General features: G+C 39.6%; 2 protein-coding genes across 2 annotated transcripts; one reads left to right on the top strand and one right to left on the bottom strand.

The window, feature by feature from the left end:
* Nucleotides 1–2,844: 2,844 nt before the first annotated feature.
* Nucleotides 2,845–8,198, bottom strand: LOC132960466 (cytochrome P450 2J2-like). The gene is made up of 9 exons (XM_061033215.1): nucleotides 7,759–8,198; nucleotides 7,467–7,629; nucleotides 7,127–7,276; nucleotides 6,880–7,040; nucleotides 6,502–6,678; nucleotides 5,067–5,208; nucleotides 4,001–4,188; nucleotides 3,765–3,906; nucleotides 2,845–3,228 (listed from the first exon to the last, which is right to left on the bottom strand). Exons 1-9 carry the CDS (start codon nucleotides 7,963–7,965, stop codon nucleotides 3,053–3,055), a joined length of 1,506 nt encoding a protein of 501 aa, XP_060889198.1. The 5' UTR covers nucleotides 7,966–8,198; the 3' UTR covers nucleotides 2,845–3,052.
* A 4,738-nt stretch (nucleotides 8,199–12,936) lies between these two features.
* On the top strand, nucleotides 12,937–26,145 carry LOC132971970 (cytochrome P450 2J2-like). Its single transcript, XM_061034801.1, has 18 exons — nucleotides 12,937–13,264; nucleotides 13,385–13,547; nucleotides 13,890–14,039; nucleotides 14,131–14,291; nucleotides 14,562–14,738; nucleotides 14,884–15,025; nucleotides 15,254–15,441; nucleotides 16,950–17,091; nucleotides 18,522–18,707; nucleotides 20,369–20,499; nucleotides 20,629–20,791; nucleotides 20,982–21,131; nucleotides 21,218–21,378; nucleotides 21,572–21,748; nucleotides 23,781–23,922; nucleotides 24,801–24,988; nucleotides 25,083–25,224; nucleotides 25,762–26,145. Exons 1-18 carry the CDS (start codon nucleotides 13,061–13,063, stop codon nucleotides 25,935–25,937), a joined length of 2,943 nt encoding a protein of 980 aa, XP_060890784.1. The 5' UTR covers nucleotides 12,937–13,060; the 3' UTR covers nucleotides 25,938–26,145.
* The last annotated feature ends 212 nt before the right edge of the window (nucleotides 26,146–26,357 follow it).

Consider the following 26,357-nt stretch of genomic DNA (forward strand, 5'->3'; position numbering starts at 1 on the left):
GATGTAGCCCCGGGATGCCTGGAACTAGTGCTAGCTCTGGGGCTATGAGCGCCAGCTGCAACTTATCCCTCTGCACCCGCTTTACCAGCCTGACACTTCTGTGTCACTCACTTCTGTGAGTCTGTGTAGAACTCGCTACTCATCTCTTTGCTACAGTTTAACATTCTCCCTGTCATCAAACACTGACACTTCACCCACGGAGAGCCCTCTGCCCCGAGCCTGACAAGTTCAAAATCCTGGCAGACGGAAGTCCCGTAGCCTAGTCAAACCGGGCAACGGTGACGGTAGCCGGGCAGCCAACTTAGCAAAGCTACCGCTCAACAAGACCTCATTTCTCAAAGTTGTGTTTTTCCCCCCTAGCCTACATGTTATAAAGTCGTGTTTGCACACAATAGAAAGTGGAGCATAGCCCCGGCGATACTTTTATTCTCTCTATCTCTCTCTAAAAAAGAAGGGTCTCTCAGCCTGTCCTTGCACTGATGAAATGAGTTAAAATCATCTGCATGTGCGACATGTGTTGCACTGTACAGCCCTGCATTTTATGAGATAAAAGGTATTTTGGGACGTTCTGTCCTCAATATTATTTAAGGAATGTTTTTCAAAATCCAGAATATAACATTATACAAATTATAAGATCTAACATCTAAGACCGATAACAGAGGTTCTTGTTATTATATGATTGATTGTTGAATCAACGTTAATGTGTCAACGTTAATATTGTTGAATCAACATTGGAATCTGATGTTTTATCAACATCACTTTTGCACTCTCCATTAATATTGAAACAACATTGAAATCATAACTACAAATCAGCAACGGTTCAATGGTTTTTCAACTGTTTTTCAACCACAGCAAACAATTCTTACCGTAATACTTATAACATATCCTGCTTTATCTACAGCCAGGATAAATGTTATCAGATATAGCAATAGCTCTAAATTAAAAACAGAGCCACCTCAGGTGTGTCGTCAGTACTGACCCTGCTTCTCCTCCTACTAACCACGCCTACCGCTAAAGACACTGAAGTGAATCCTCCTAATGCCTTATCATAACAGTCATCTAACGCAGAAACATTAGAAAGCTAACTTCACATATCTTTCAGTCTGACACATTACTGTAAATATGTAGTTGCTATATAATTCATACCAACTAAATATACCGTATTATAAAATCCTTACAGCAGCTAACAATTCAATTCAATTTTATTTGTAAAGCACATTTCATACAAACGTAAACTCAATGTACTGTACAGAAGAAGAAAAAAAATGAACAAACACAATACAAACTCATTTAAAATAATAAAGAAAAACAAAAAAAACAAATAAAATAATAATAATAAATGAACAAGTGGATTCAAGAGCTCACTTAACACCAAAAGAAGTTTGTAAAAGGAGCATGCACCATCCCATACAGCACATAAAGTGCTCACAGGGACCATGCACCAACCATATGCACACACACACACACACACACACACACACACACACACACACTAAGACAAACTAGTAACCAAAGGCACGAGAGAAAAGCAATGTTTTAAGACCACTCTTAAAAGACAGACCTCAGGTCAGCGGGTAGTTTATTCCATAAAATTGACCATGTTGACTAAATGCACCTCCACCAGATTTAGTCTTGACCTTTGGTAAGTTCAGCAGACCTATATCTGCTGATCTGAGGGATCTTATTGGGCTGTAGTCAATGAATAGGTCTGAAAGATACTGAGGTGCCACTCCATGTAATGTTTTGTAAACCAGAAGTAATGTTTTGAATTCGATTCTGTAGTGAACTGGAAGCCAATGAAGAATGTTTTTTAGGATCGGTGTGATGTGTTCTATTTTCTTTGTCCCGGTTAGCACTCTGGCTGCAGCATTTTGGATATGTTTGGATATGTTCTTGGATATGTTCTTGAGATGATAGAAGGCTGTCTTTGTAATAGCTGTAATGTGCTTCTGAAAGTTTAGATTCGAATCAATAATGACACCTAGGTTTTTGACATGATCACTGTACTGAAGAGGAAAAGATGATGAAATGGATATGAGTTCTTGCCTTTGTCTTTATGGGCCTACAATCAGAATTTCCGTTTTATCCTTGTGAAGCTATAGAAACTTTTGTGACAGCCAGCAGCTAATTTCTTCAATGCATTCGGCCATTTCGTTTATGGGACTATGGTTATCTGGAGAAAATGAAATATAAAGCTGTGTGTCATCGGCATAGGAGTGATAGGAGATATTGTGTTTCTGTATGATGGAACCAAGAGGGAGCATGTAAAGACTAAATAGTAGTAGTAATAGACTATATTAACTTAGCGTAGGTGTTTATGAAGCTGTACAGTAAAAGTAAAGATTTAACAAAGACAAATGAAAAGATGCTAGCCTAACAGTTAAACAACAGTCTAAATGACCAATAATAACGACCACTTTCACAATATCAACGTATATATGACGGTGTGTAATGTTAGACAGTGTGAATAAACTAAAAAACATTCATAAGTATATATTCTTTTAGATTATTTAACGATTCTATGCTTCCCTGATATGAAGAGATGTGGAGTGCAAAGGTTTTCCACAGGATGGTCTCTCCCTTAACAATAAATCAACGACTTATCAACTGTAAGTCTTCATCTCCCGCTTATCTATAAATCAATAAATCAGTCCTGCTTAAATATAAATAAATGTCTTTTCAACCTCTGTGTCGCAATGCTAAATCAATCATAGTCATAACAACTATAGATCCACATTGTTTCAACATCACTGTCATAAACATTACTTTTAATATTTATTCAATGTTTATTTTGCGTTGAGATTTCAAAGTCAACCAAAATGATGATTCAGACAGAAAATCAACTTAGTTTCAATGATTGTTTGCTAATAGGGATACTTTTAAAGCCTTAAGAGATATCATTACTAAACATCATGCCGTGGAATTAATAATGAAAGCAAAGAATTAAATAGAAATATTCTGTACCATAAAGCAGTCACGCAATCTTAAGGACAAAAAAAAAAAACATTATGCCAATTACTTTTTGGACTTTTTTTGTCAATTAGTGCTTCTCTTAACTTGAGGTTGCACAGATTTCATACTGATGGGGTGACAGAACTATGCCAAACTGTGAGTCCATTGCGGGTTTGACCCCAGCAGGCATAGAGAAGGTGAAGTGCTGCATGAAGGAGGTAAAGAAGAGGAAAAGTTCCATCCTGGCCAGGCCTTCCCCTGGACACAGCCGCTTACCTGAGGCAGGAAAACAGAATTAGACAAACCGTTATCGTTTTTAACAGAAATTGAACAAGAGCCATGCAATGAAGTAAAAAAAAATTTAATTCAGCTGTTTTCTCTCCCAGTTAATGACTTAAGAACATGGAGAAAAAAAATTGACTATTTTAACACCTGAATCATGTATTTAAAAAAAGAGAATGGATAGCTAGAAGAGGAATAAGTTCAACAAAGGTGACTGTACATAGACTGTATAAAAAGATTGATGACATGACAGCTCCCTAAATGTGAAGCCAAGACATTTGGAGCGTCCCCTACTGACTGGCTGCAGAACTAGTCATAAACCCTCACCTCCTTCATGTTAATAGAAGACACATGAGTTGTTATCCCTGACCCATTTCTTTTCATTTCCTTCTTGGCCAAGAGATTTAGGCGTTTTTGTAAAAAAATATGTGAGGACCACCCAAGGGTCCCAATGAATGCTGGGACTGACAATTGGCACCTTTACTTATTGTGAAAGAAGTTAAGTCAAGAAGTGATCGGTTGCTTCTCACCTGCAGAGAAAGGAATGAAAGCAGCTGGCTTCACAAACTTCCCCTCCTCATTCAGAAAGTGTCTTGGGTTGAAGGTAAAGGGGGTCTCCCACTCATTCTTGTCGTATAGCACCGAAGTCAGATTGGGAATGACTGTGATTCCCTAGTGAGAAGAATAATTACATTTTATAGAATAATTTGAATTAATAAATGCTGGAGGTTTATGAATCATAAAAAGTGCATTTATAAAAACTGACCTTTGGAATTGTGTATCCTTCCAACTGTATATCATGGTTTGTGATATGAGGCAGGCTTAGAGGTACTACGTTGCTCATTCTCATGATCTCGTGGAGGACAGCATCAGTATAAGGCAGGTTTACACGATCTGCTGTTGATGGTTCTCTGGACTTTCCAACTACTTCATGTATCTCAGACTGGACCTTTGCTGGGGGGGAAGGGAAACAGCGTGGAGTAGAAAGATAATTCTTCAACAGGCTCCAAGAGTATACAAAACTTGCAAAGAGATGAGGCACAATTTATAACTACTACATTAGTGAGTACGGTAAATAGATTTGCGGTCTTGTTGATTTCAAACAAAGAACGTGTAGTTTAATTTTTCAATGTGTAGCAAAGACTTGCTTAGGAACAGTATTAAATTACACTATACAGGGAATTGGTATGCTGTCTGCATTAAAAGTGAAAATTACTATACCCTTTATAGTGGACTCCTTGTATCCATCAATGCATTGTGAAAAGTAGCTGACAAAACAATATATACTGTCATGCATTGCTGTGCAAAGGAAATTCATCTCCTTATCAAAATAATTGGAATAGAGGAAACAGAATAAATAGTATTTGGGTGTTTTAAAAAGAGTAAATGATTTTCCAAGTAATTATATTTTTTCCTGATGATGATGCCAGTTATGAGACCATAAACAAACAAATTGTTCTTTATTTTGTCAATTATGTTATATCATTTTATATCTAGTTATATTGTAAGAAAAATACACTCAGTTTAAAAGAAGATATCACTGAAATTGGCTCAACAATTAGCTCACTACAGACAAGCCAGAAGATATGCAGGTATCCTCAGCAGCCAAAGCTGAGTTGCACAGCAAATATGGCAGCCACCACAAAATGGCACTGCCCACAAATCAACTAAAGTCCTCTACTAAGAACTCAATAGGGAGTAGGTAGTAGTGAATATGTGATTCCAAACACAGCCTACCTACAGTATTTACCTACCTACATACCACTAAAGAAAATGTGTTTTAGTTTCCCACATATCCCCATTAGTGAATTAAAACTGGTCAGTGCTCTTACCCTGGATCTCAGGACACTTTGCCATGTAGAGAAAAGCCCAGAGTAGGGTGCTGGTAGTGGTTTCAGAGCCAGCAACAAACAGATCCAAGACACACATGACAAGATTTTCCTCTTCAAAAGTGTTGTCAGTCTGGGCCTCACTCTGAGAATATATCCAAATACATGTCAAAGAATTAAACAAAATAATCCAGAACAAATGTAATTTCCACATACATCAGTAATGGCTGTACTTTGAAATTAGTTTAAAAAGTTTGCTTTGTGAGCTTAAAATGGGTTGTGTTCTATCTAGGCTATTTCATTTAAAGTAATGCTTACAAATGATAAATGTTTTTGTCCTTAAGGCTTGCTTGTAGTTTACATAACTTATTGGTGTCATCAGGCTTCATTGATGCATGTATACTTGGGTTGTTCCCTTAAAATGTTACCCAGAGGATGCATAAGGTTAAGAGAATTGGTCCAAGGACTTAACCTTGTGGAACTCCATGGCTTACTTTGGTGTGATTAGAGTACTTATCATTAACATGTGACATTAATTGAAACTCGTCAACTGAGCCATCTACATTATGAATTGTTTTTTTAAGGTAAGTGAGCTACTCAAAGGCACAGATTTCTCATTCTTTTCCTTCACTCCTCAAGGAAAAGCTGCTGTCTGTGCGTTGGCTTAGCTACAGTGCACAGGTTCACAGGAAAATGACACAGCATCTTCATAAAAAGCAAAGTCAAGACCTCACAGCATTCGTGTGTACCGCGTTTTGTCAGCCGCGTGGTCATGCTCTTTCAGATGGCACGTGTACATGTACTGTATCAATCCACAGATCGGTGACCTGCACTGGTCACACTTCTCAGCAGCTTGTTTAAGTTGGGTGTCACCGGTTTACCTTACTGAATTAACAGTGCTCAGCCTGTACCCGTCGTTTGTGTTAATATGGCTTTCTCTGTCTGCATTTCTACTGTGGGCAACTGAAAATAGTCATTTTCAGTGTCTTCAAAATGCTGTATATTCACTGCCTGGTACTTTTGGAAGGAAGCTGTAACACTCTTTGAGCTCTTGGCAAAACGCTTTTACGTAATGTTGATATAGTGACGGTATATATGATCAGAAATCCGTACATGGTGTTTTATTTTGAAATTGACCAAATGCTCTATGAGTTCCCATGTCCGACTTTCAGTCTGGGTGGATCTGCTCTGTTCAGCTTTACACGTTCTGAAAGGGCCTCAGTTGAAAATAGACTTGTTTTTCTGGTGGAGCAGAGTGTCAGCACTTCTGGAATGCACATAAGAAGGGCCACAGCGTATGCGGTTGGAACACTAGCATTGACTAGGGAGGACGTGATCAGCTCTAGATGCATGGTGTGGACAGAACATGGCGCAAATGGATGCTGTTCGGTTTCAGTGTAAGAAATACAACTAGTATTGTGCATATTGTGCCCATCACCATCTGTATCTCATTCAAGTAGCAGTCGATGTAGTCTCTTTGGTCTGAGGGGTCCCAGTTTTGTTTGTGCTGTTTAAGTTCTTCTCTTATGAAGTCCTTTATGTCATTGAAGATGTGCCGTAATGTGATGTGTGGTCCTGGTAAATATCTCATCAGCAGAGGGAATGAGTTGTAAAACTGCAGAGTAGAGCAGAATGAAATAACATTTTGAGGTGACATTTCATTACAAGATTTTCTGTTTGTAACAACCAATACTCATTAAAAATCCCATTTGTAAATCATGCATTTTAGAAAAGTATTTCATTCTGAGAGATATATATCACAACCATGGTGCACACATCAAGATTAGGTAAAAAATAAAAAATAAAAATGCCATACCCATGCCCAGAGTGACATTTGTATCTGAAGAGATTTTTCAAAGAAGCTAATCAGTTTCCTGAAGTTCTCATCAGTGTACTCAAAGCGATGTCCGAAAACCAGGGAGCAGATGATGTTTGAGACAACGTTGTTGATGATGGGGCGCGGATTAAATGGCACACCTTCATAGATAAAGAGAAAGTGAGATGCTAATTTGGTACACATGAGGGGTTCTTGTTTTAAATCTATCACCTTATATTTCATTTACCTTTATAGCTATGAAGGTCTTTTGAACAATAGGTAAATTCCTCCAAGATGACAGGTTCTAGCGCCCTTTTACCAAGTCCAAAATTTCTGAGGGTTGAAAGTGCAAAACGCCGCTGCTGCTTCCATAAGTTCCCATTGCTGGATATAATACCTGATGGGAAATACATCAAAAGTAGTTCAAATGTATCTGCAGTAATATGGAACATTATGAGATGTTTGCAGCATGTTAAATAAATATATATTTTTTTAAAGTCTACTTGTGGCATAAGAACCAAGAATCACCGGAGTTACAATAAAAGTGAGACCAAAAATGTGAATAGAAAAGCTTTGCATCCTCTCACCCAGTCCATAGTTTAGTTCATTCGTCAAAGGCATCACTGGGCGGTCCACCAGGCTGTGTCCGTGATTTACAAGAGCTTCCTTAAAAACCTTAAATCCATTTAAGACCACAATCGGCACCTTGCCCATACGCAGGCTGTATACATCTCCATATTTCCCTGCTAACTGTGAGTGGATTTTCAGAACAGAAGGAAAAAAAAACATTGTCAATACAACAGAAGACAGAATGAGTCCTATGAGTTGACCTGCCAAATTTTGAATGGTATTATTTTTGTTAAACATTTCTTGAATTACCTGCATCATACTCTGATGTGTTCTGTTGTGGTCTACAGAGAACATGTTGCCCACGATCGGAAAAGCCCATGGTCCTGGAGGAAAGGTGGCAGGCTGGCGGTTTTTGATAAAATCTGTTGTGAGGATGAAAACTGCAATGAAGAGAAGCAGACTTTTGACATCAAAGTCCACATAGGATCCAATTACAGAAAAGATAGAATCCATCATCCAAGAAAGGGCTCAAGTGTTTTAAACTGAAGCCTGTGCTTTTTCACTTCTTCTGTGATACAAAAGTCCTGTGTTGTTTGATTAAAGCTGATCAGCTTTTCAAGGGGAGATAAGCTTTTCAAGGGGAGAGAAAGGCAACATTCTGGCAGCCTGGAGAGGGCGAATGAGCTAAACCTGTTCTTCAACGGGTTTAGTTCACAGCCTCTCTCACCTCAAACAACACCCCTGTCCGTCACACCCCCCAGCCTCCCTTTGTATTTTCTCCCTCCCCCCAACCCCCCATGGTGAACTCTTTGGACTCTGGCCCCGCACCACAGGAATGCACTTCCCCCCCTGAGGTGAATTGCTCCGTCCCCCCTGACTCTAACAACTGGCCAGGTTAAGAGACAGCTGGAGAAACTACACCTTAGCAAGGCTCCAGGCCCGGACGGCATTAGCCCAAGGGTTCTGACGACCTGCGCCAGCAAGCTGAGATTCTGAGATTCTGCAACACCTCTTCAACCTGAGTCTGAGCAAGGAGAGGATTCCGGTGCTGTGGAAAACGTCCTGCTTGGTCCCGGTCCCAAATTTTTATTTTTTTTTATTTAACCAGATAAATAACCCACTGAGATCAGGATCTCTTTCACAAGAGTGACCTGGCCAAGAAGGCAGCAGCACACGTCATAAAAAGCATTACATGATAAAGAAGACGACACCATCTGATCTTAAGTACTATCGACCAGTGGCTCTCACTTCTCATGTGATGAAAGTGTTGGAGAGGCTCGTCTTGACCCACCTCAGGCCGCAGGTGAAACCATTCCTTGACTCTCTACAATTTGCCTACCAGCCACACCTGGGAGTGGACGATGCCATCATATACCTGCTGCAGCGTGCTCACTCACATCTGGAGGGAAACGGCTGCACTGTGAGAATCACCTTTTTTGATTTCTCCAGTGCATTCAACACCATCCAGCCACAACTGCTGGAAGAGAAGCTGCAGTTGATAGGTGTCGACTCGTCCATCATCTCCTGGATTACTGACTACCTGACAGACAGACCACAGTTTGTCCGACTTGGCAGTGTTCAGTCTGGAATGGTGGAGAGTAGTGCAGGAGCTCCAAAGGGGACTGTGCTGTCTCCTTTCCTTTTCACCTTGTACACCTCTGACTTTAAGTACAACTCCAGGTCATGCCACTTGCAGAAGTTTTCTGATGACTCTGCGGTGGTTGGATGTATAAGTGATGGGCAAGAGGGGGAGTACAGAGAGCTGGTGGATAACTTTGTGGAGTGGACAGGAAGAAATCACCTGATTCTGAACGTGGATAAGACCAGGGAGATGGTGATCGACTTCAGAAGGAAGAGGACAGAGCCACCACCGCTGTGCATCCTGGGAGAGGATGTGTGTGTGGTGGAGGAGTACAAGTACCTGGGTGTCAAGATAGACGACAAACTGAACTGGAAGGCCAACACTCAGGCTGTGTACAAGAAGGGAATGAGCCGACTCTACTTTCTGAGGAAGCTGAGATCCTTCAACGTGTGCAGCAAGATGTTGGAGATCTTCGATCAGTCTGTTGTGGCCAGTGCACTGTTCTCTGCTGTGGTCTGCTGGGGGAGCAGCATTGGAGCTGGTGAGACTAAGGGCGCGGTCTCACTGGCCATCCATACCAGTGCCCAAGCACGCTTCAATGCTAAAGTCCAGTTCGTTTGGCCAGTGTGACCGTTCCTTATCGTGCTCAGGCACGGTACACTTCCTTGGCTTTGGCACGGTACACGGTACACTTCATGCACGAGCACAAGCACGCGGGTAAACAACACTGACAGCCTTCATTATGGAGAAATCCAGAGTTTCATGGTTGTATCTGACTAAAATGACACAATATAAGACACAAGGTAGCTGTCATGTTCTCTGTGTTGTTCTCCGATGTGCGACCGCGGACTCGACTGCGCGTCTATTTTTCTCTCTCCCTCTCTCTCTCTCTCTCTCTCGTCCGCCTGTTTGTAAACTGAGCACGCTTCATAATAAACATAAAGCGTGCATGCAATCGTGCTTGAGTACAGCATGGTACAGATGACCAGTGTGACCGCGCCCTAAGAGACTGGACAAACTAATTAAGAAGGCCTGCTCTGTGATAGGCTGCAAGCTGGACTCTTTTGTAGTGGTGACAGAGAGGAGGACTCTGAACAAACTGTTATCCATTATGGATAATCCTGATCACCCTCTGCACACCCTACTGGACAAACAGCAGAGCAGCTTCTCCAACAGACTGATCCAACTCTGCTGTCACAAGGACAGACACAGGAAATCTTTCTTACCGAAGGCCATAACTCTGTACAACAGCTCACCTCTTGCGAGCAGAGAACTGTCATCATGATGATATCTGTCTCTCCATACTGTAATCTGTTCTGCACATGTTAAATTTACAAATTATCCCTGCACACAAGTTCACTTCATTTGTCTGTCTACTCGCCGTTATATTGAATAGTTTCTGCTGATAATATGTCTACACTTATGCACTTTAACTTATGTATCACTGATTGCACAGCTCTGGACAGCTCCCTATGTCAATACTGTCCATTTACAACTCTGTTTTTGCAAATTTACATTTAATCTATCATATTTAAGACCAGTAATGCTAAATTAAATCCTGGTTGTATATATTCCCATTCTCAGTTTTGATATTTTTAGTGCTTATTTACTTTGTATTTAATATTATATTGTGTTTAAATGTGCCAATATTATGTTTTTGCTCATATTGTGTGTTTGGACAACCTGCTGCTGTAACGCCACAATTTCCCAGTTTGGGATCAATAAAGCATTCGACATGACCTCATTTTCAAATTTCTAAGCACTGATTTGCGCACTCCACTTTTTTTCACTCAATAACCTTTTTCCAAAAAAATTGAGTAAAGGCCTGTGTCCACAGACAGTGCTTTTTGAGCTGGCAGCGTATACAAAACCAGTGTAGTTCAGCGGCCAGCACCCTGAGCGCTAAAACGCCCTCGTGTTTTTTTTTTTTGGTCACTGTGCCCACAGCGCTTTTAGTTTAAAACAGGTAAACTTTTGGAACAGCAGCACGCTCGTCCATGTCACTTCTCCCTTACCAACCATTCAAAATCAAGACGCTTTGACAAAAGCAAAGGCAGAGGAGACGCAAGTCTGAATCGCCTTTTCAAGGGTACATTTACAGGTGTAGAGCTGCTGCTGATACCATGACAAAACTCCTTTAAATCATTTTAATGTTTTCTCACTGTGATATTCCCATGAATTAAAGCAAAGATATCCAGTGTTTCCCCTAGGTTTACAGCTTTGGGGGAGTTTTTTAGAAAAATGCACAGACATTTTAGGTCAGGTAGAAATAGTTATATCTGCACCAGTTCGCTTGCCTGCATTCATCGCTGCAACATCTGCTGGTTAGCCGTTTGCCAGGCAAACCGAGGGGAGTCCAAAATGTTTGCGTCGAGGTGCAGTAAAACTGCCTACTTCTCTGGTCAAAATATAAAACAAACCATTTCGCACCGCATTCAGAACTTTAGACCCTTCTTTTTTAGAGAGAGAGAAAGAGAGAATATAAGTATCGCCGGGGCTATGCTCCACTTTCTATTGTAGGCAAACACGACTTTATAACATGTAAGGGGGAAAAACACAACTTTGAGAAATTAGGTCTTGTTGAGCGGTAGCTTTGCTAAGTTGGCTGCCCTGCTACGGGCACCGTTGCCCGGCTTGAGTAGGCTACGGGACTTCCGTCTGCCAGGATTTTGAACTTGTCAGGCCCGGGGCAGAGGGCTCTCCGTGGGTGAAGTGTCAGTGTTTGATGACAGGGAGAATGTTAAACTGTAGCAAAGAGATGAGTAGCGAGTTCAACACAGACTCACAGAAGTGAGTGACACAGAAGTGTCAGGCTGGTAAAGCGGGTGCAGAGGGATAAGTTGCAGCTGGCACTCATAGCCCCAGAGCTAGCACTAGTTCCAGGCATCCCGGGGCTACATCCACGGACCCACACTCGGCTCTCGTCCCCGATGTCAAAATATCGGTCGGACTCGCTTTATCTCCGCGTTTCAGTAACATTAAAGTTATCCTGTGTCTTTCAACGATACAACTTCCCTATCTAAACATAACTTTCTGATCCTAGCTGTCTCTCTTACTCTCTCCAGTAGGCTAAATAAACAGTTCCACAGCGCCCCTACAGGCCTGGAGCACTTCCGTTTAAGGCTGAACTTGAAGCGTTTCTGTGTTTGCAGTTGTTTTCTGGTTGTGTGTGTTTTGACTTAAGTTTTGTTTCTGTACATGCAGCGCGTTTGATGCTTATGCAGTTGTTTTGCCTATTTGTGGCGCGTTTGTGTCTTTGCAGCGCGTTTCAGCCTTTGTATTTGTTGTGGTAGTTTGCATTTGCTTTTGAATGTGCAGCGTTTCTATATATGCTGCGCGTTTTCCTACATGTATGTCGTTTTATCAGTTGCTGAGTGTTTGACCCCTACCGGCCACCGTAGAACTGCCATGATTCCCCGACGTTATCTGACCCCTCCCCGATATCATCTTTTGTTAGGCTACTGTTTTGATTGAGAGCTAGTTAGTTAGTTAATTAGCTTTTGCATTTCGGTAGATGGCTGTTGCGTCGTGAGCCTGGATTTCTACCTGTTAAAAGGATGTTTTTTCTTGCCACTGTAACTTTTGCTAAAGTGCTATGCTCATGATGGATTAAGCTGGGTCTTTGTAATAAAGCAATAAGTTAGGTCTTTGACCTGACTTTTGTAAAGTGTCTCCAGATAACACTTGTAATGAAATGACGCTATACAAAGATTGATTGATTGATAACAGACACATTCTCACATAACAAATAGAGACCAGGAGTGCAGAAATGAGAGACTTAACCTGAATGATTGACTTATTGTCACTGATTTACAGTGTTGTGTATCCCTTTCCATTGAATAAATAGATCAGAGTTCAATTCAACTAAAAAATCTTGGGGGTGTTGCCAAGAGTTAATGATAAAAGTTTCTCCCCCAGAGCAATTGAAGGGTTACATTTTATGGTTAAGGGCAACACAAGACTTTTCACTCATTGAAGAAGCAAGGAAGGCATAATCTTGTAAATCAGACTTGAGCCTTGGTTTGCAGTATGGATTCAATTTCGTCTGTCATTGGAACCTATGTGAACTGGGATGTCCAAAGTTTCCTTCTCTTCACTGCCATTTTTATCCTCACTGCAGATTATATTAAGAACCGCCGGCCGGCCAGCTTCCCTCCAGGACCTTGGGCTCTACCTATCATTGGCAACATTTTCTCAGTGGACCACAACAGGACCCATGAGAGTATGACCCAGGTTCATGAGCATGTGTAAAAATATATGATTTAAAACATAACCAGTCACCTGACACTTCTATTTATGTTTTCCATGTGAAATGAGCATTGAGATCATATCCTCTCTTGAATCTACTCACAGCTAGCAGGGAAATATGGAGAAGTGTACAGCCTGCGGATGGGGCAGGAGTGGTTGGTTGTCTTGAATGGGTTTGAGGCTCTGAAAGAAGTTCTTGTAAATCAAGGAGACAGTGTGGCTGACCGGCCACCCCTCCCTCTGCATATGGATATGAGCAAAGGACTAGGTGAATACCCACAACAACATTAGGCAGTATTGAATGGATATCTGAATAACTCAAGTTGCTGATTGGAGTATTCTATTGCAATAATAAATTGACAAAAAATGTATGTGTACAGATAACCTTTTAACTCCATCCCCTGTGTAATTGTGTTGTGTTAATAAAAGCTCTGCTGACTGTGAAATTGAATGAAATATGCTGTCTCCTCTATGACTTAGATGATTACATTTTATCAAGATCTAAACCAAAACAAAATGCAGATCAATGACTAATTATGTGAAAAAATGTGTTTAACATTCTGCCAATTTCTATGTTTTTCCCACTTCACATTCATGGATTTCTCATCAGGTGTCATTTTAAGTAGTGGGCACTTGTGGAAGCAGCAGAGGCGTTTCGCACTTTCAACCCTCAGAAATTTTGGAATTGGCAAGAAGTCCCTTGAACCTGTTGTTTTGGATGAATTAAACTATTGTTTAAAAGAATTAAATGGGTATAAAGGTGAATATTGAATACATTATACAGACAACAAATTCAGTAAGAGAAAACTGCATATAGCAATTATTATTTGATTTTCTGTGTTTCTGTGGAGGTAAGCCCTTCAATCCACACCTCATCCTCAGCAACGCTATCTCCAACATCATCTGCTCCCTGGTTTTCGGGCATCGCTTTGAGTACACTGATGAGAAGTTCAGGAAACTGATTATGTACTTTGAAGAAGTACTTCGATGTCAAGTAACAATTTGGGCACAGGTATGACAATTTCAAGCTTGTGGTACAGTATTTAAGTTGTGTACCATTGGTATGAAATGTATATTTTTAGTGGGAAACTGTATCATCAATGCAAATGGATTAATATGATTGTTGCATTTAAAAATGACGATACAACTGAAGATCTAATATGTTTAAAATACTTGACAGTTTACTGGAATCCAATCTCAAGCATTGACTATTACAAAAAGAAAGTCTTATGTTGAAGTTCTTCCTCCATATGTTATCATTACAATCTGCTCTACTCTGCAGTTTTACAACTCATTCCCTCGGCTGATGAGACGTTTGCCAGGACCTCATCAGACATTTCTGCTCATTTGCAACGATATCAAGGTTTTCATAAGAGAAGAGCTTAAGAAGCACAAACAAAACTGGGATTCCTCGGATCAAAGAGACTTCATCGACTGCTACCTGAATGAGATACAGACGGTAACTGGGACTGGATGATGCTTTATTTGTGACACTGTGCTGTTGGATACTGGATGTTCTTGTTGAGTTTATATTCTTAGTAATGCTGTGTGCAGAGGTCTTGAATTATTGATCTTACAAAACACGTATTTTGTTTTATTCTTAGAATATGGGAAGAGCTGACAACACTTTTGATGAGGAAAACCTGATTGAGTGCGTCTTGGATCTTTTCGTGGCCGGCTCTGAGACCACATCCACAACCCTGCGCTGGGCTTTCCTCTACATGGCCACGTACCCAGAGATCCAGGGTAAGAGCACTGACCAGGCTAGTTCTTACTCAAAAATGTCCAATAAGGTCACAAACATGTATTTTTTTTAAATGATATCATTTCATTTTATACAAAGGAAATACTGAGCTAACACCAGAGTCCTTCACATATGTAAAAGACATGTCCTCTTTTGGCTGGTTGAATGATTTTAAAGAAACAGAAACATATCTATCTATTCACTACTATATCTGTTTCCCTTCCTCACAGCAAAAGTCCAGGCTGAGATAGACAGAGTGATTGGACAGTCCAGACAGCCATCAATGGAAGATCGTGTAAGCATGCCCTTTACAGATGCTGTCCTCCACGAAATCCAGAGAATGAGCAACATAGTTCCTCTCAGTGTGCCTCATATGACCAACAAAGATATCCAGCTGGGAGGCTACACAATCCCGAAGGTAATTTCTCAGAAAATGTGAAATGTCACACACACTTCCATGGCCAAACCATCTTGAAAATATAGGTTGGCCCTGAAGGTCATATTGGACCAAATTCAAGTAACCAACCACATTTAGTGAACACAAAACTTAACTTAAAGCACAGCAACAGTGTCCATATTCAAACATCTAAAAACACCTCAAGAAGAACAAGGGAACCTTACAGGAGATGATCAGAGTCTGATACAAAAAATGGTTTATATCATGCTTACTAGAGTAAACATCAAACTGAATTCTCTCACTCAGGATCCCTGCTCATTTATGGTTTGTGAACAAAGAATCATGGAAACCACAGAGTGTCATGCTTATCTTTTGATTTACAATATGATTGAAGCTCACTTTTGCATCATGCATGTTACACAAAGTCAAACACACACACACACACACACACACACACACACACACACACACACACACACACACACACACACACACACACACACACACACACACACACACACACAGTGCTACTGTCTCCACTTCGAGGATGTTTGAATTTACTATACTGTAGTTTGCCCTGATCATTTTAGACTACCTTCATATAGTTCAAACCCATAGTGCTGCCTTCTATGATTGATCAGACTGCATGACCTGAATTAGGGCTGCACGATATATTGTTTCTGCATCGTCATCGCGATGTGCGCATGCGCCAGAGAGAGCGTTACATTACATTACTTTACAATGCAGCACGTTAACATATTTAATAAATATCCCCATAATATTATTTGGTCGCGGAGGGAAACTTAAATGATGGAACCTCAGTGCATGAGCATGTTATTAAAAGTCTGACCTGATGTGAGAAGAATCACTTGAAGGAAATATTATAGATCAATATCAATAATTAACAGCAGATCATCAACATGATTAAACTCTTTGCAAACACAAATAATGTGAGAGACAGAGGCAGACAGGTGAGAGTCTGTAATCATCATTTCAGGGAGAGTCATGGAGAATTCAGCTGAACAGAGTGAAGCAGTAAACTTTACAAATATCGCAATATATATCGCAAGGAAAAAAATATTGCAATGTCAGTTTTTACCTATATCGGGCAGCCCTAACCTGAATTAGACTCCCTGCATGCACTCTTTAAGATACTTCTCATTGGCTCTTCTTAATCCTGCAGTTTGATTTTCAACAAATGAAGTACAAAGTACCATAGTTATAGGTAATACATTTTACACATTATATTATTTTTTTACTTTGGCCTCAAATGAATTTTTTCCCCATTTTCCCCACTACAAAACGCAACAAAATTGAACAGGTTACGATAACATATCACAGCACAACACTTGACAAAACACAAAGACGTTTCAGAAAACACATCTTTTTATGGTCAGATAACATTTAAGGTAGGGAATGACTTATTTGATTGTGACAGTTGTGTTCTGACAAAATGTTTTTAGCGTGTGTGTTTTGACCTTCAAGGCTACCCTACATTTATAATATTATTGTAATATTCTAATTAACAGGGAGTTACAGTCATTCCCAATTTGACCTCGGTGCTTTTTGACCAGACTAAGTGGAAGACGCCTTTTACCTTCAACCCAGGACACTTTCTGAACGAGGAGGGCAAGTTTGTGAAACAAGCTGCTTTCATCCCTTTCTCTGCAGGTGAGGAGCACCACAATGCCTTGTCTTATTTGTGTCTTTATTTACCTGTAATTACAGGAGATTAAAAAGGCAAAATATAGCCTTCCTCAGTTATTGCAGAATGACCCTTAAGCTAGCAATTATTCTTCAGTTACATCATGATGCTTGTTTTTCATGATGTGGGTGAACAGAATATAATTTTCCGGAGCTGAATTGTTGAGGAGTGAGCAATCTCGCATCACTACTATCTCCAATTACAGTTGCAACGGCAACCGTGAATAGACAGGTTGACAAAATATAACATAATGGGTGCGGTTGATGCGAAACCATTGCATCCTAAAACTTCTAAACACTGGAAATCAACCTCTTCAAATAAAAGGTTCGAACCTCCCTACTTCTGGCTAACTTTGGGGCCAACCCAGACGCTTGAACAAGGCAAAGTACAGGAGCCCTGCTTGGGTCCTGATGATTTGGGTCGTTTATTGTTGCGAACACAGCGTACACTTAACATTTGTCCTGCTATTTCTTACAGCAAATTGAAAATGTGTAGTGGGAACACACCGTTAGGACAGAAACATGGAGTACTAGGCTGTGTTTGTATGAGTTATGTTGTTGTCATGTCCGAGGAGCGGATCACGGAGAAAGAGTGATTGGGTTTCGTAAACTCGTATTTTTGGGAACCCTGTCATGATTAACATATTAAAGAATGTACACCGTCAGCCTTGCGCCCGTCATGAGATATCCCAGCATGCCCTTTGACATTTCACACTCTGCAGCATTTAGAACTAATTGATGTTGCTGTGATTGTCAAATTGTGTACAGACGCTATCAGCCACTAACCTTATTCTGTCATTGACACCAAGAGGCCTAAAAGAATCAAATCAATTAAATACAAATACAAGTCTGTCAAAAACTTATTTTCAATTGTTTTAAATGGGAAGAAGCCTGGCGATTTTATACAACTTAGCAACAGTAACCAAGGTAGGCATTACAAATGGGTCAATTCACATTCTATATCACAGTGAAAATGGCAGTAAATAAACAACTTAATAACTGAACAATGATTTTAATGTGATAAGCAAACTTTTCTAACTGAACATGAACAGTCCCATGAGCCTTTGCTCCAAATATCTCTCTGAACAAGATGCAACCTATGATGTTGAAAAAGGAAGCCAATGCGGAAGTGCAAAATCCTGCAGTTCATTGAGTGTCCACTTCAGGCTGGCTGCAGAAGCCCAGGAAGTCACATACACACACAGAATAAATTCTGTTGATCAAGAAGTGAGCACTATTATAATAATTATTATCAGATGAAAGTTAATTTTGCTCTACAAAATAAGCAACAGCAGACCGTAAAGCAGTCCTTACAAGTGCTTTCGGGGTATATCTGACCTTTCTGTTAAAAGTTTAAAAATAAGACCTTGTGAAAATAACACGTTTTCCTGTTTCAGGTAAGCGGCTGTGTCTTGGTGAGAACCTGGCAAAGATGGAACTTTTCCTTTCCTTCACCTCTTTTATGCAGCACTTCACCTTCTCAATGCCTGCTGGGGTAAAGCCTGTGTTGGACTTTGTCTTTGGGGTCACTCTGGCACCATGCCAGTATGAAATCTGTGCAACCTCACGCTTAGAAAAGCTTTAATTGACAAATTATACTCTTTAAGACTTATAACTGTGATTGAGTTAATTTCTTTCCACGATTGATTTTGGTCTACGTTGTAACCTTTCATTTGAGCTTTTGGCAGTAGTTGTGATCCTCTAGTTTAAGTGACTTTGTCTTCACAATATGACACCATTATGTATAGTAACATTTAATAGGTTTTAGCTAGGCCTACCTTATAAAAATATGGCAAATAATGAAACCACACATAATTTATTCTAAGGAATATTTATATCACAATGCTTACAACAATTTATATAGTAGAAAATTGGTTCAAAGACTGTTTTCAGAATACGTCACAGAGCATATAAACAAGCTTGAGGCAAATAGAGGCTTTATTAAAGGTCCGCCCCCCTGATATAATGGTAGGGGAAACACTGATGTTGAATACTTGTTGATGTGCTATATTTTTTCTCGTGTATCCATTGTATTAAACCGTAACAGGGAGGGCTCACTGGCTCTTTTTTAGCTGAAGGCTGCTGCGTGAACTAGTGCCTTAAAGCTGTACACCCCTCATGTGTGTAAACATAAGTATAAGAGCATTAAGGGACGTATACACCCTGAAATGAATATGGAGACTTAAAGCAATTTCTTTCTTTCAATCTTTTTTTTCACCATGTGTCACCATGACACTGGATGTCCTTAAAGGAGCAATGTGTAAGATATCTACTGAATTAAATCATAAAATGACCTTATTATATCATCTGACAACTATGCAGCAGCCAATATGTCCTCCTTCTAAATTTCGAATGCGGTGCGAAATGGTTTGTTTTATATTTTGACCAGAGAAGTAGGCAGTTTTACTGCACCTCGACGCAAACATTTTGGATGCCCCTCGGTTTGCCTGGCAAACGGCTAAACAGCAGATGTTGCAGCGATGAATGCAGGCAAGCGAACTGGTGCAGATATAATTATTTCTACCTGACCTAAAATGTCTGTGCATTTTTCTAATAAACCCCCAAAGCTGTAAACCTAGGGGAAACACTGGATATCTTTGCTTTAATTCATGGAACTATCACAGTGAAAACATTAAAATGATTTAAAGGAGTTTTGTCATGGTATCAGCAGCAGCTCTACACCTGTAAATGTACCCTTGAAAAGGCGATTCAGACTTGCGTCTCCTCTGCCTTTGCTTTTGTCAAAGCGTCTTGATTTTCAATGGTTGGTAAGGGAGAAGTGACATGGACGAGCGTGCTGCTGTTCCAAAAGTTGACCTGTTTTAAACTAAAAGCGCTGTGGGCACAGTGACCAAAAAAAAAAAACACGAGGGCATTTAGGGCTCAGGGTGCTGGCCGCTGAACTACACTTGTTTTGTATACGCTGCCAGCTCAAAAAGCACTGTCTGTGGACACAGGCGAGTGAAAAAAAGTGGAGTGAGCAAATCAGTGCTTAGAAATTTGAAAATGAGGTCATGGTTGAATGCACAACGTGAGTAAATTTCATCAGGCCCTGTCTCAAAGGAGGAGAGATAAAAGGGTAGCCTGTACAGGACACAGGACTTTTATATCACAGAAGAAGTGAAAAAAGCACAGGCTTCAGTTTAAAACACTTGAGCCCTTTCTTGGATGATGGATTCTATCTTTTCTGTAATTGGATCCTATGTGGACTTTGATGTCAAAAGTCTGCTTCTCTTCATTGCAGTTTTCATCCTCACAACAGATTTTATCAAAAACCGCCAGCCGGCCACCTTTCCTCCAGGACCATGGGCTTTTCCGATCGTGGGCAACATGTTCTCTGTAGACCACAACAGAACACATCAGAGTATGATGCAGGTAATTCAAGAAATGTTTAACAAAAATAATACCATTCAAAATTTGGCAGGTCAACTCATAGGACTCATTCTGTCTTCTGTTGTATTGACAATGTTTTTTTTTTCTTCTGTTCTGAAAATCCACTCACAGTTAGCAGGGAAATATGGAGATGTATACAGCTTGCGTATGGGCAAGGTGCCGATTGTGGTCTTAAATGGATTTAAGGTTTTTAAGGAAGCTCTTGTAAATCACGGACACAGCCTGGTGGACCGCCCAGTGATGCCTTTGACGAATGAACTAAACTATGGACTGGGTGAGAGGATGCAAAGCTTTTCTATTCACATTTTTGGTCTCACTTTTATTGTAACTCTGGTGATTCTTGGTTCTTATGCCACAAGTAGACTTTAAAAAAATATATATTTATTTAACATGCTGCAAACATCTCATAATGTTCCATATTACTGCAGATACATTTGAACTACTTTTGATGTATTTCCCATCAGGTATTATATCCAGCAATGGGAACTTATGGAAGCAGCAGCGGCGTTTTGCACTTTCAACCCTCAGAAATTTTGGACTTGGTAAAAGGGCGCTAGAACCTGTCATCTTGGAGGAATTTACCTATTGTTCAAAAGACCTTCATAGCTATAAAGGTAAATGAAATATAAGGTGATAGATTTAAAACAAGAACCCCTCATGTGTACCAAATTAGCATCTCACTTTCTGTTTATCTATGAAGGTGTGCCATTTAATCCGCGCCCCATCATCAACAACGCTGTCTCAAACATCATCTGCTCCCTGGTTTTCGGACATCGCTTTGAGTACACTGATGAGAACTTCAGGAAACTGATTAGCTTCTTTGAAAAATCTCTTCAGATACAAATGTCACTCTGGGCATGGGTATAGCATTTATTTTTTTACCTAATCTTGATGTGTGCACCATGGTTGTGATATATATCTCTCAGAATGAAAGACTTTTCTAAAATGCATGATTTACAAATGGGATTTTTAATGAGTATTGGTTGTTACAAACAGAAAATCTTGTAATGAAATGTCACCTCAAAATGTTATTTCATTCTGCTCTACTCTGCAGTTTTACAACTCATTCCCTCTGCTGATGAGATATTTGCCAGGACCACACATCACATTACGGCACATCTTCAATGACATAAAGGACTTCATAAGAGAAGAACTTAAACAGCACAAACAAAACTGGGACCCCTCAGACCAAAGAGACTACATCGACTGCTACTTGAATGAGATACAGATGGTGATGGGCACAATATGCACAATACTAGTTGTATTTCTTACACTGAAACCGAACAGTTCTGTCCACACCATGCATCTAGAGCTGATCACGTCCTCCCTAGTCAATGCTAGTGTTCCAACCGCATGCGCTGTGGCCCTTCTTATGTGCATTCCAGAAGTGCTGACACTCTGCTCCACCAGAAAAACAAGTCTATTTTCAACTGAGGCCCTTTCAGAACGTGTAAAGCTGAACAGAACAGATCCACCCAGACTGAAACTCGGACATGGGAACTCAGAGCATTCGGTCAATTTCAAAATAAAACACCATGTATTGATTAAGTTTATTTCAGACATATCAAATAAAATCAAACATATCAAAAATACAAAACAAAATGAAAAGCACGAAAATACAATAAACAAAAAACAATGTTCAAATAATTTCCAAAAAAAAAAAGAAAGAGAAAAAGAAAATTACATATATTCAATTGCTATGCCTGAAAAGGAGTAGGAAGAAGTATAAAACTTATTTAATCCTACCCCTTTTCCACAGCTCAATAATTAATATTTATTAAATTAAATTCCTGTGTTCCTTATAAGCGCTATATATACAATCTATCTATATACAATTTGCTATACTATTATTATTTATATATATATTTTTTCCTTCTTAAAGCTCTCCCTCATCCCTGTACCTTTTGAAAATCATTGATTTGTACATGTTTTTAAACTGGATCATGTTTGGACAATGCTTTAGCTCCGTGCTCATACCATTCCACAGTTTCACACCACCAATTGAAATGCATTGACTTTTTAAAGTCGTTCGAACAGCTAGCATCTTAAAATTTAACTTTTCCCTCAAATTATAACCCCCCTCTCTGTCAAAAAAAAGTTTTTGAATATTACCTGGTAGCAGTTTGTTTCTTGCTTTGAACATGATTTGTGCCACTTGATAGTCAACCAGGTCAATGAACTTTATAGTACAGGAATGTAAAAAGAGGAGGTTGGTGTGGTCATAATATCCTGCTTTATTGATTGTTCTTATGGCTCGTTTTTGAAGTGTGACTAGTGGTAGCAGTGAGCTTTTGTAAGTGGATTTCTGATCATATATACCGTCACTATATCAACATTACGTAAAAGCGTTTTGCCAAGAGCTCAAAGAGTGTTACAGCTTCCTTCCAAAAGTACCAGGCAGTGAATATACAGCATTTTGAAGACACTGAAAATGACTATTTTCAGTTGCCCACAGTAGAAATGCAGACAGAGAAAGCCATATTAACACAAACGACGGGTACAGGCTGAGCACTGTTAATTCAGTAAGGTAAACCGGTGACACCCAACTTAAACAAGCTGCTGAGAAGTGTGACCAGTGCAGGTCACCGATCTGTGGATTGATACAGTACATGTACACGTGCCATCTGAAAGAGCATGACCACGCGGCTGACAAAACGCGGTACACACGAATGCTGTGAGGTCTTGACTTTGCTTTTTATGAAGATGCTGCGTCATTTTCCTGTGAACCTGTGCACTGTAGCTAAGCCAACGCACAGACAGCAGCTTTTCCTTGAGGAGTGAAGGAAAAGAATGAGAAATCTGTGCCTTTGAGTAGCTCACTTACCTTAAAAAAACAATTCATAATGTAGATGGCTCAGTTGACGAGTTTCAATTAATGTCACATGTTAATGATAAGTACTCTAATCACACCAAAGTAAGCCATGGAGTTCCACAAGGTTAAGTCCTTGGACCAATTCTCTTAACCTTATGCATCCTCTGGGTAACATTTTAAGGGAACAACCCAAGTATACATGCATCAATGAAGCCTGATGACACCAATAAGTTATGTAAACTACAAGCAAGCCTTAAGGACAAAAACATTTATCATTTGTAAGCATTACTTTAAATGAAATAGCCTAGATAGAACACAACCCATTTTAAGCTCACAAAGCAAACTTTTTAAACTAATTTCAAAGTACAGCCATTACTGATGTATGTGGAAATTACATTTGTTCTGGATTATTTTGTTTAATTCTTTGACATGTATTTGGATATATTCTCAGAGTGAGGCCCAGACTGACAACACTTTTGAAGAGGAAAATCTTGTCATGTGTGTCTTGGATCTGTTTGTTGCTGGCTCTGAAACCACTACCAGCACCCTACTCTGGGCTTTTCTCTACATGGCAAAGTGTCCTGAGATCCAGGGTAAGAGCACTGACCAGTTTTAACTCAATAATGGGGATATGTGGGAAACTAAAACACATTTTCTTTAGTGGTATGTAGGTAGGTAAATACTGTAGGTAGGCTGTGTTTGGAATCACATATTCACTACTACCTACTCCCTATTGAGTTCTTAGTAGAGGACTTTAGTTGATTTGTGGGCAGTGCCATTTTGTGGTGGCTGCCATATTTGCTGTGCAACTCAGCTTTTGCTGCTGAGGATACCTGCATATCTTCCGGCTTGTCTGTAGTGAGCTAATTGTTGAGCCAATTTCAGTGATATCTTCTTTTAAACTGAGTGTATTTTTCTTACAATATAACTAGATATAAAATGATATAACATAATTGACAAAATAAAGAACAATTTGTTTGTTTATGGTCTCATAACTGGCATCATCATCAGGAAAAAATATAATTACTTGGAAAATCATTTACTCTTTTTAAAACACCCAAATACTATTTATTCTGTTTCCTCTATTCCAATTATTTTGATAAGGAGATGCATTTCCTTTGCACAGCAATGCATGACAGTATATATTGTTTTGTCAGCTACTTTTCACAATGCATTGATGGATACAAGGAGTCCACTATAAAGGGTATAGTAATTCTCACTTTTAATGCAGACAGCATACCAATTCCCTGTATAGTGTAATTTAATACTGTTCCTAAGCAAGTCTTTGCTACACATTGAAAAATTAAACTACACGTTCTTTGTTTGAAATCAACAAGACTGCAAATCTATTTACCGTACTCACTAATGTAGTAGTTATAAATTGTGCCTCATCTCTTTGCAAGTTTTGTATACTCTTGGAGCCTGTTGAAGAATTATCTTTCTACTCCACGCTGTTTCCCTTCCCCCCCAGCAAAGGTCCAGTCTGAGATACATGAAGTAGTTGGAAAGTCCAGAGAACCATCAACAGCAGATCGTGTAAACCTGCCTTATACTGATGCTGTCCTCCACGAGATCATGAGAATGAGCAACGTAGTACCTCTAAGCCTGCCTCATATCACAAACCATGATATACAGTTGGAAGGATACACAATTCCAAAGGTCAGTTTTTATAAATGCACTTTTTATGATTCATAAACCTCCAGCATTTATTAATTCAAATTATTCTATAAAATGTAATTATTCTTCTCACTAGGGAATCACAGTCATTCCCAATCTGACTTCGGTGCTATACGACAAGAATGAGTGGGAGACCCCCTTTACCTTCAACCCAAGACACTTTCTGAATGAGGAGGGGAAGTTTGTGAAGCCAGCTGCTTTCATTCCTTTCTCTGCAGGTGAGAAGCAACCGATCACTTCTTGACTTAACTTCTTTCACAATAAGTAAAGGTGCCAATTGTCAGTCCCAGCATTCATTGGGACCCTTGGGTGGTACTCACATATCTTTTTACAAAAACGCCTAAATGTCTTGGCCAAGAAGGAAATGAAAAGAAATGGGTCAGGGATAACAACTCATGTGTCTTCTATTAACATGAAGGAGGTGAGGGTTTATGACTAGTTCTGCAGCCAGTCAGTAGGGGACGCTCCAAATGTCTTGGCTTCACATTTAGGGAGCTGTCATGTCATCAATCTTTTTATACAGTCTATGTACAGTCACCTTTGTTGAACTTATTCCTCTTCTAGCTATCCATTCTCTTTTTTTAAATACATGATTCAGGTGTTAAAATAGTCAATTTTTTTTCTCCATGTTCTTAAGTCATTAACTGGGAGAGAAAACAGCTGAATTTAATTTTTTTTTTACTTCATTGCTTGGCTCTTGTTCAATTTCTGTTAAAAACGATAACGGTTTGTCTAATTCTGTTTTCCTGCCTCAGGTAAGCGGCTGTGTCCAGGGGAAGGCCTGGCCAGGATGGAACTTTTCCTCTTCTTTACCTCCTTCATGCAGCACTTCACCTTCTCTATGCCTGCTGGGGTCAAACCTGCAATGGACTCACAGTTTGGCATAGTTCTGTCACCCCATCAGTATGAAATCTGTGCAACCTCAAGTTAAGAGAAGCACTAATTGACAAAAAAAGTCCAAAAAGTAATTGGCATAATGTTTTTTTTTTTTGTCCTTAAGATTGCGTGACTGCTTTATGGTACAGAATATTTCTATTTAATTCTTTGCTTTCATTATTAATTCCACGGCATGATGTTTAGTAATGATATCTCTTAAGGCTTTAAAAGTATCCCTATTAGCAAACAATCATTGAAACTAAGTTGATTTTCTGTCTGAATCATCATTTTGGTTGACATTGAAATCTCAACACAAAATAAACATTGAATAAATATTAAAAGTAATGTTTATGACAGTGATGTTGAAACAATGTGGATCTATAGTTGTTATGACTATGATTGATTTAGCATTGCGACACAGAGGTTGAAAAGACATTTATCTATTTATTTAATGCATTGAAGAAATTAGCTGCTG

Source organism: Labrus mixtus, chromosome 3, assembly GCF_963584025.1.
Source record: "Labrus mixtus chromosome 3, fLabMix1.1, whole genome shotgun sequence".
NCBI classification, from domain to species: domain Eukaryota; kingdom Metazoa; phylum Chordata; class Actinopteri; order Labriformes; family Labridae; genus Labrus; species Labrus mixtus.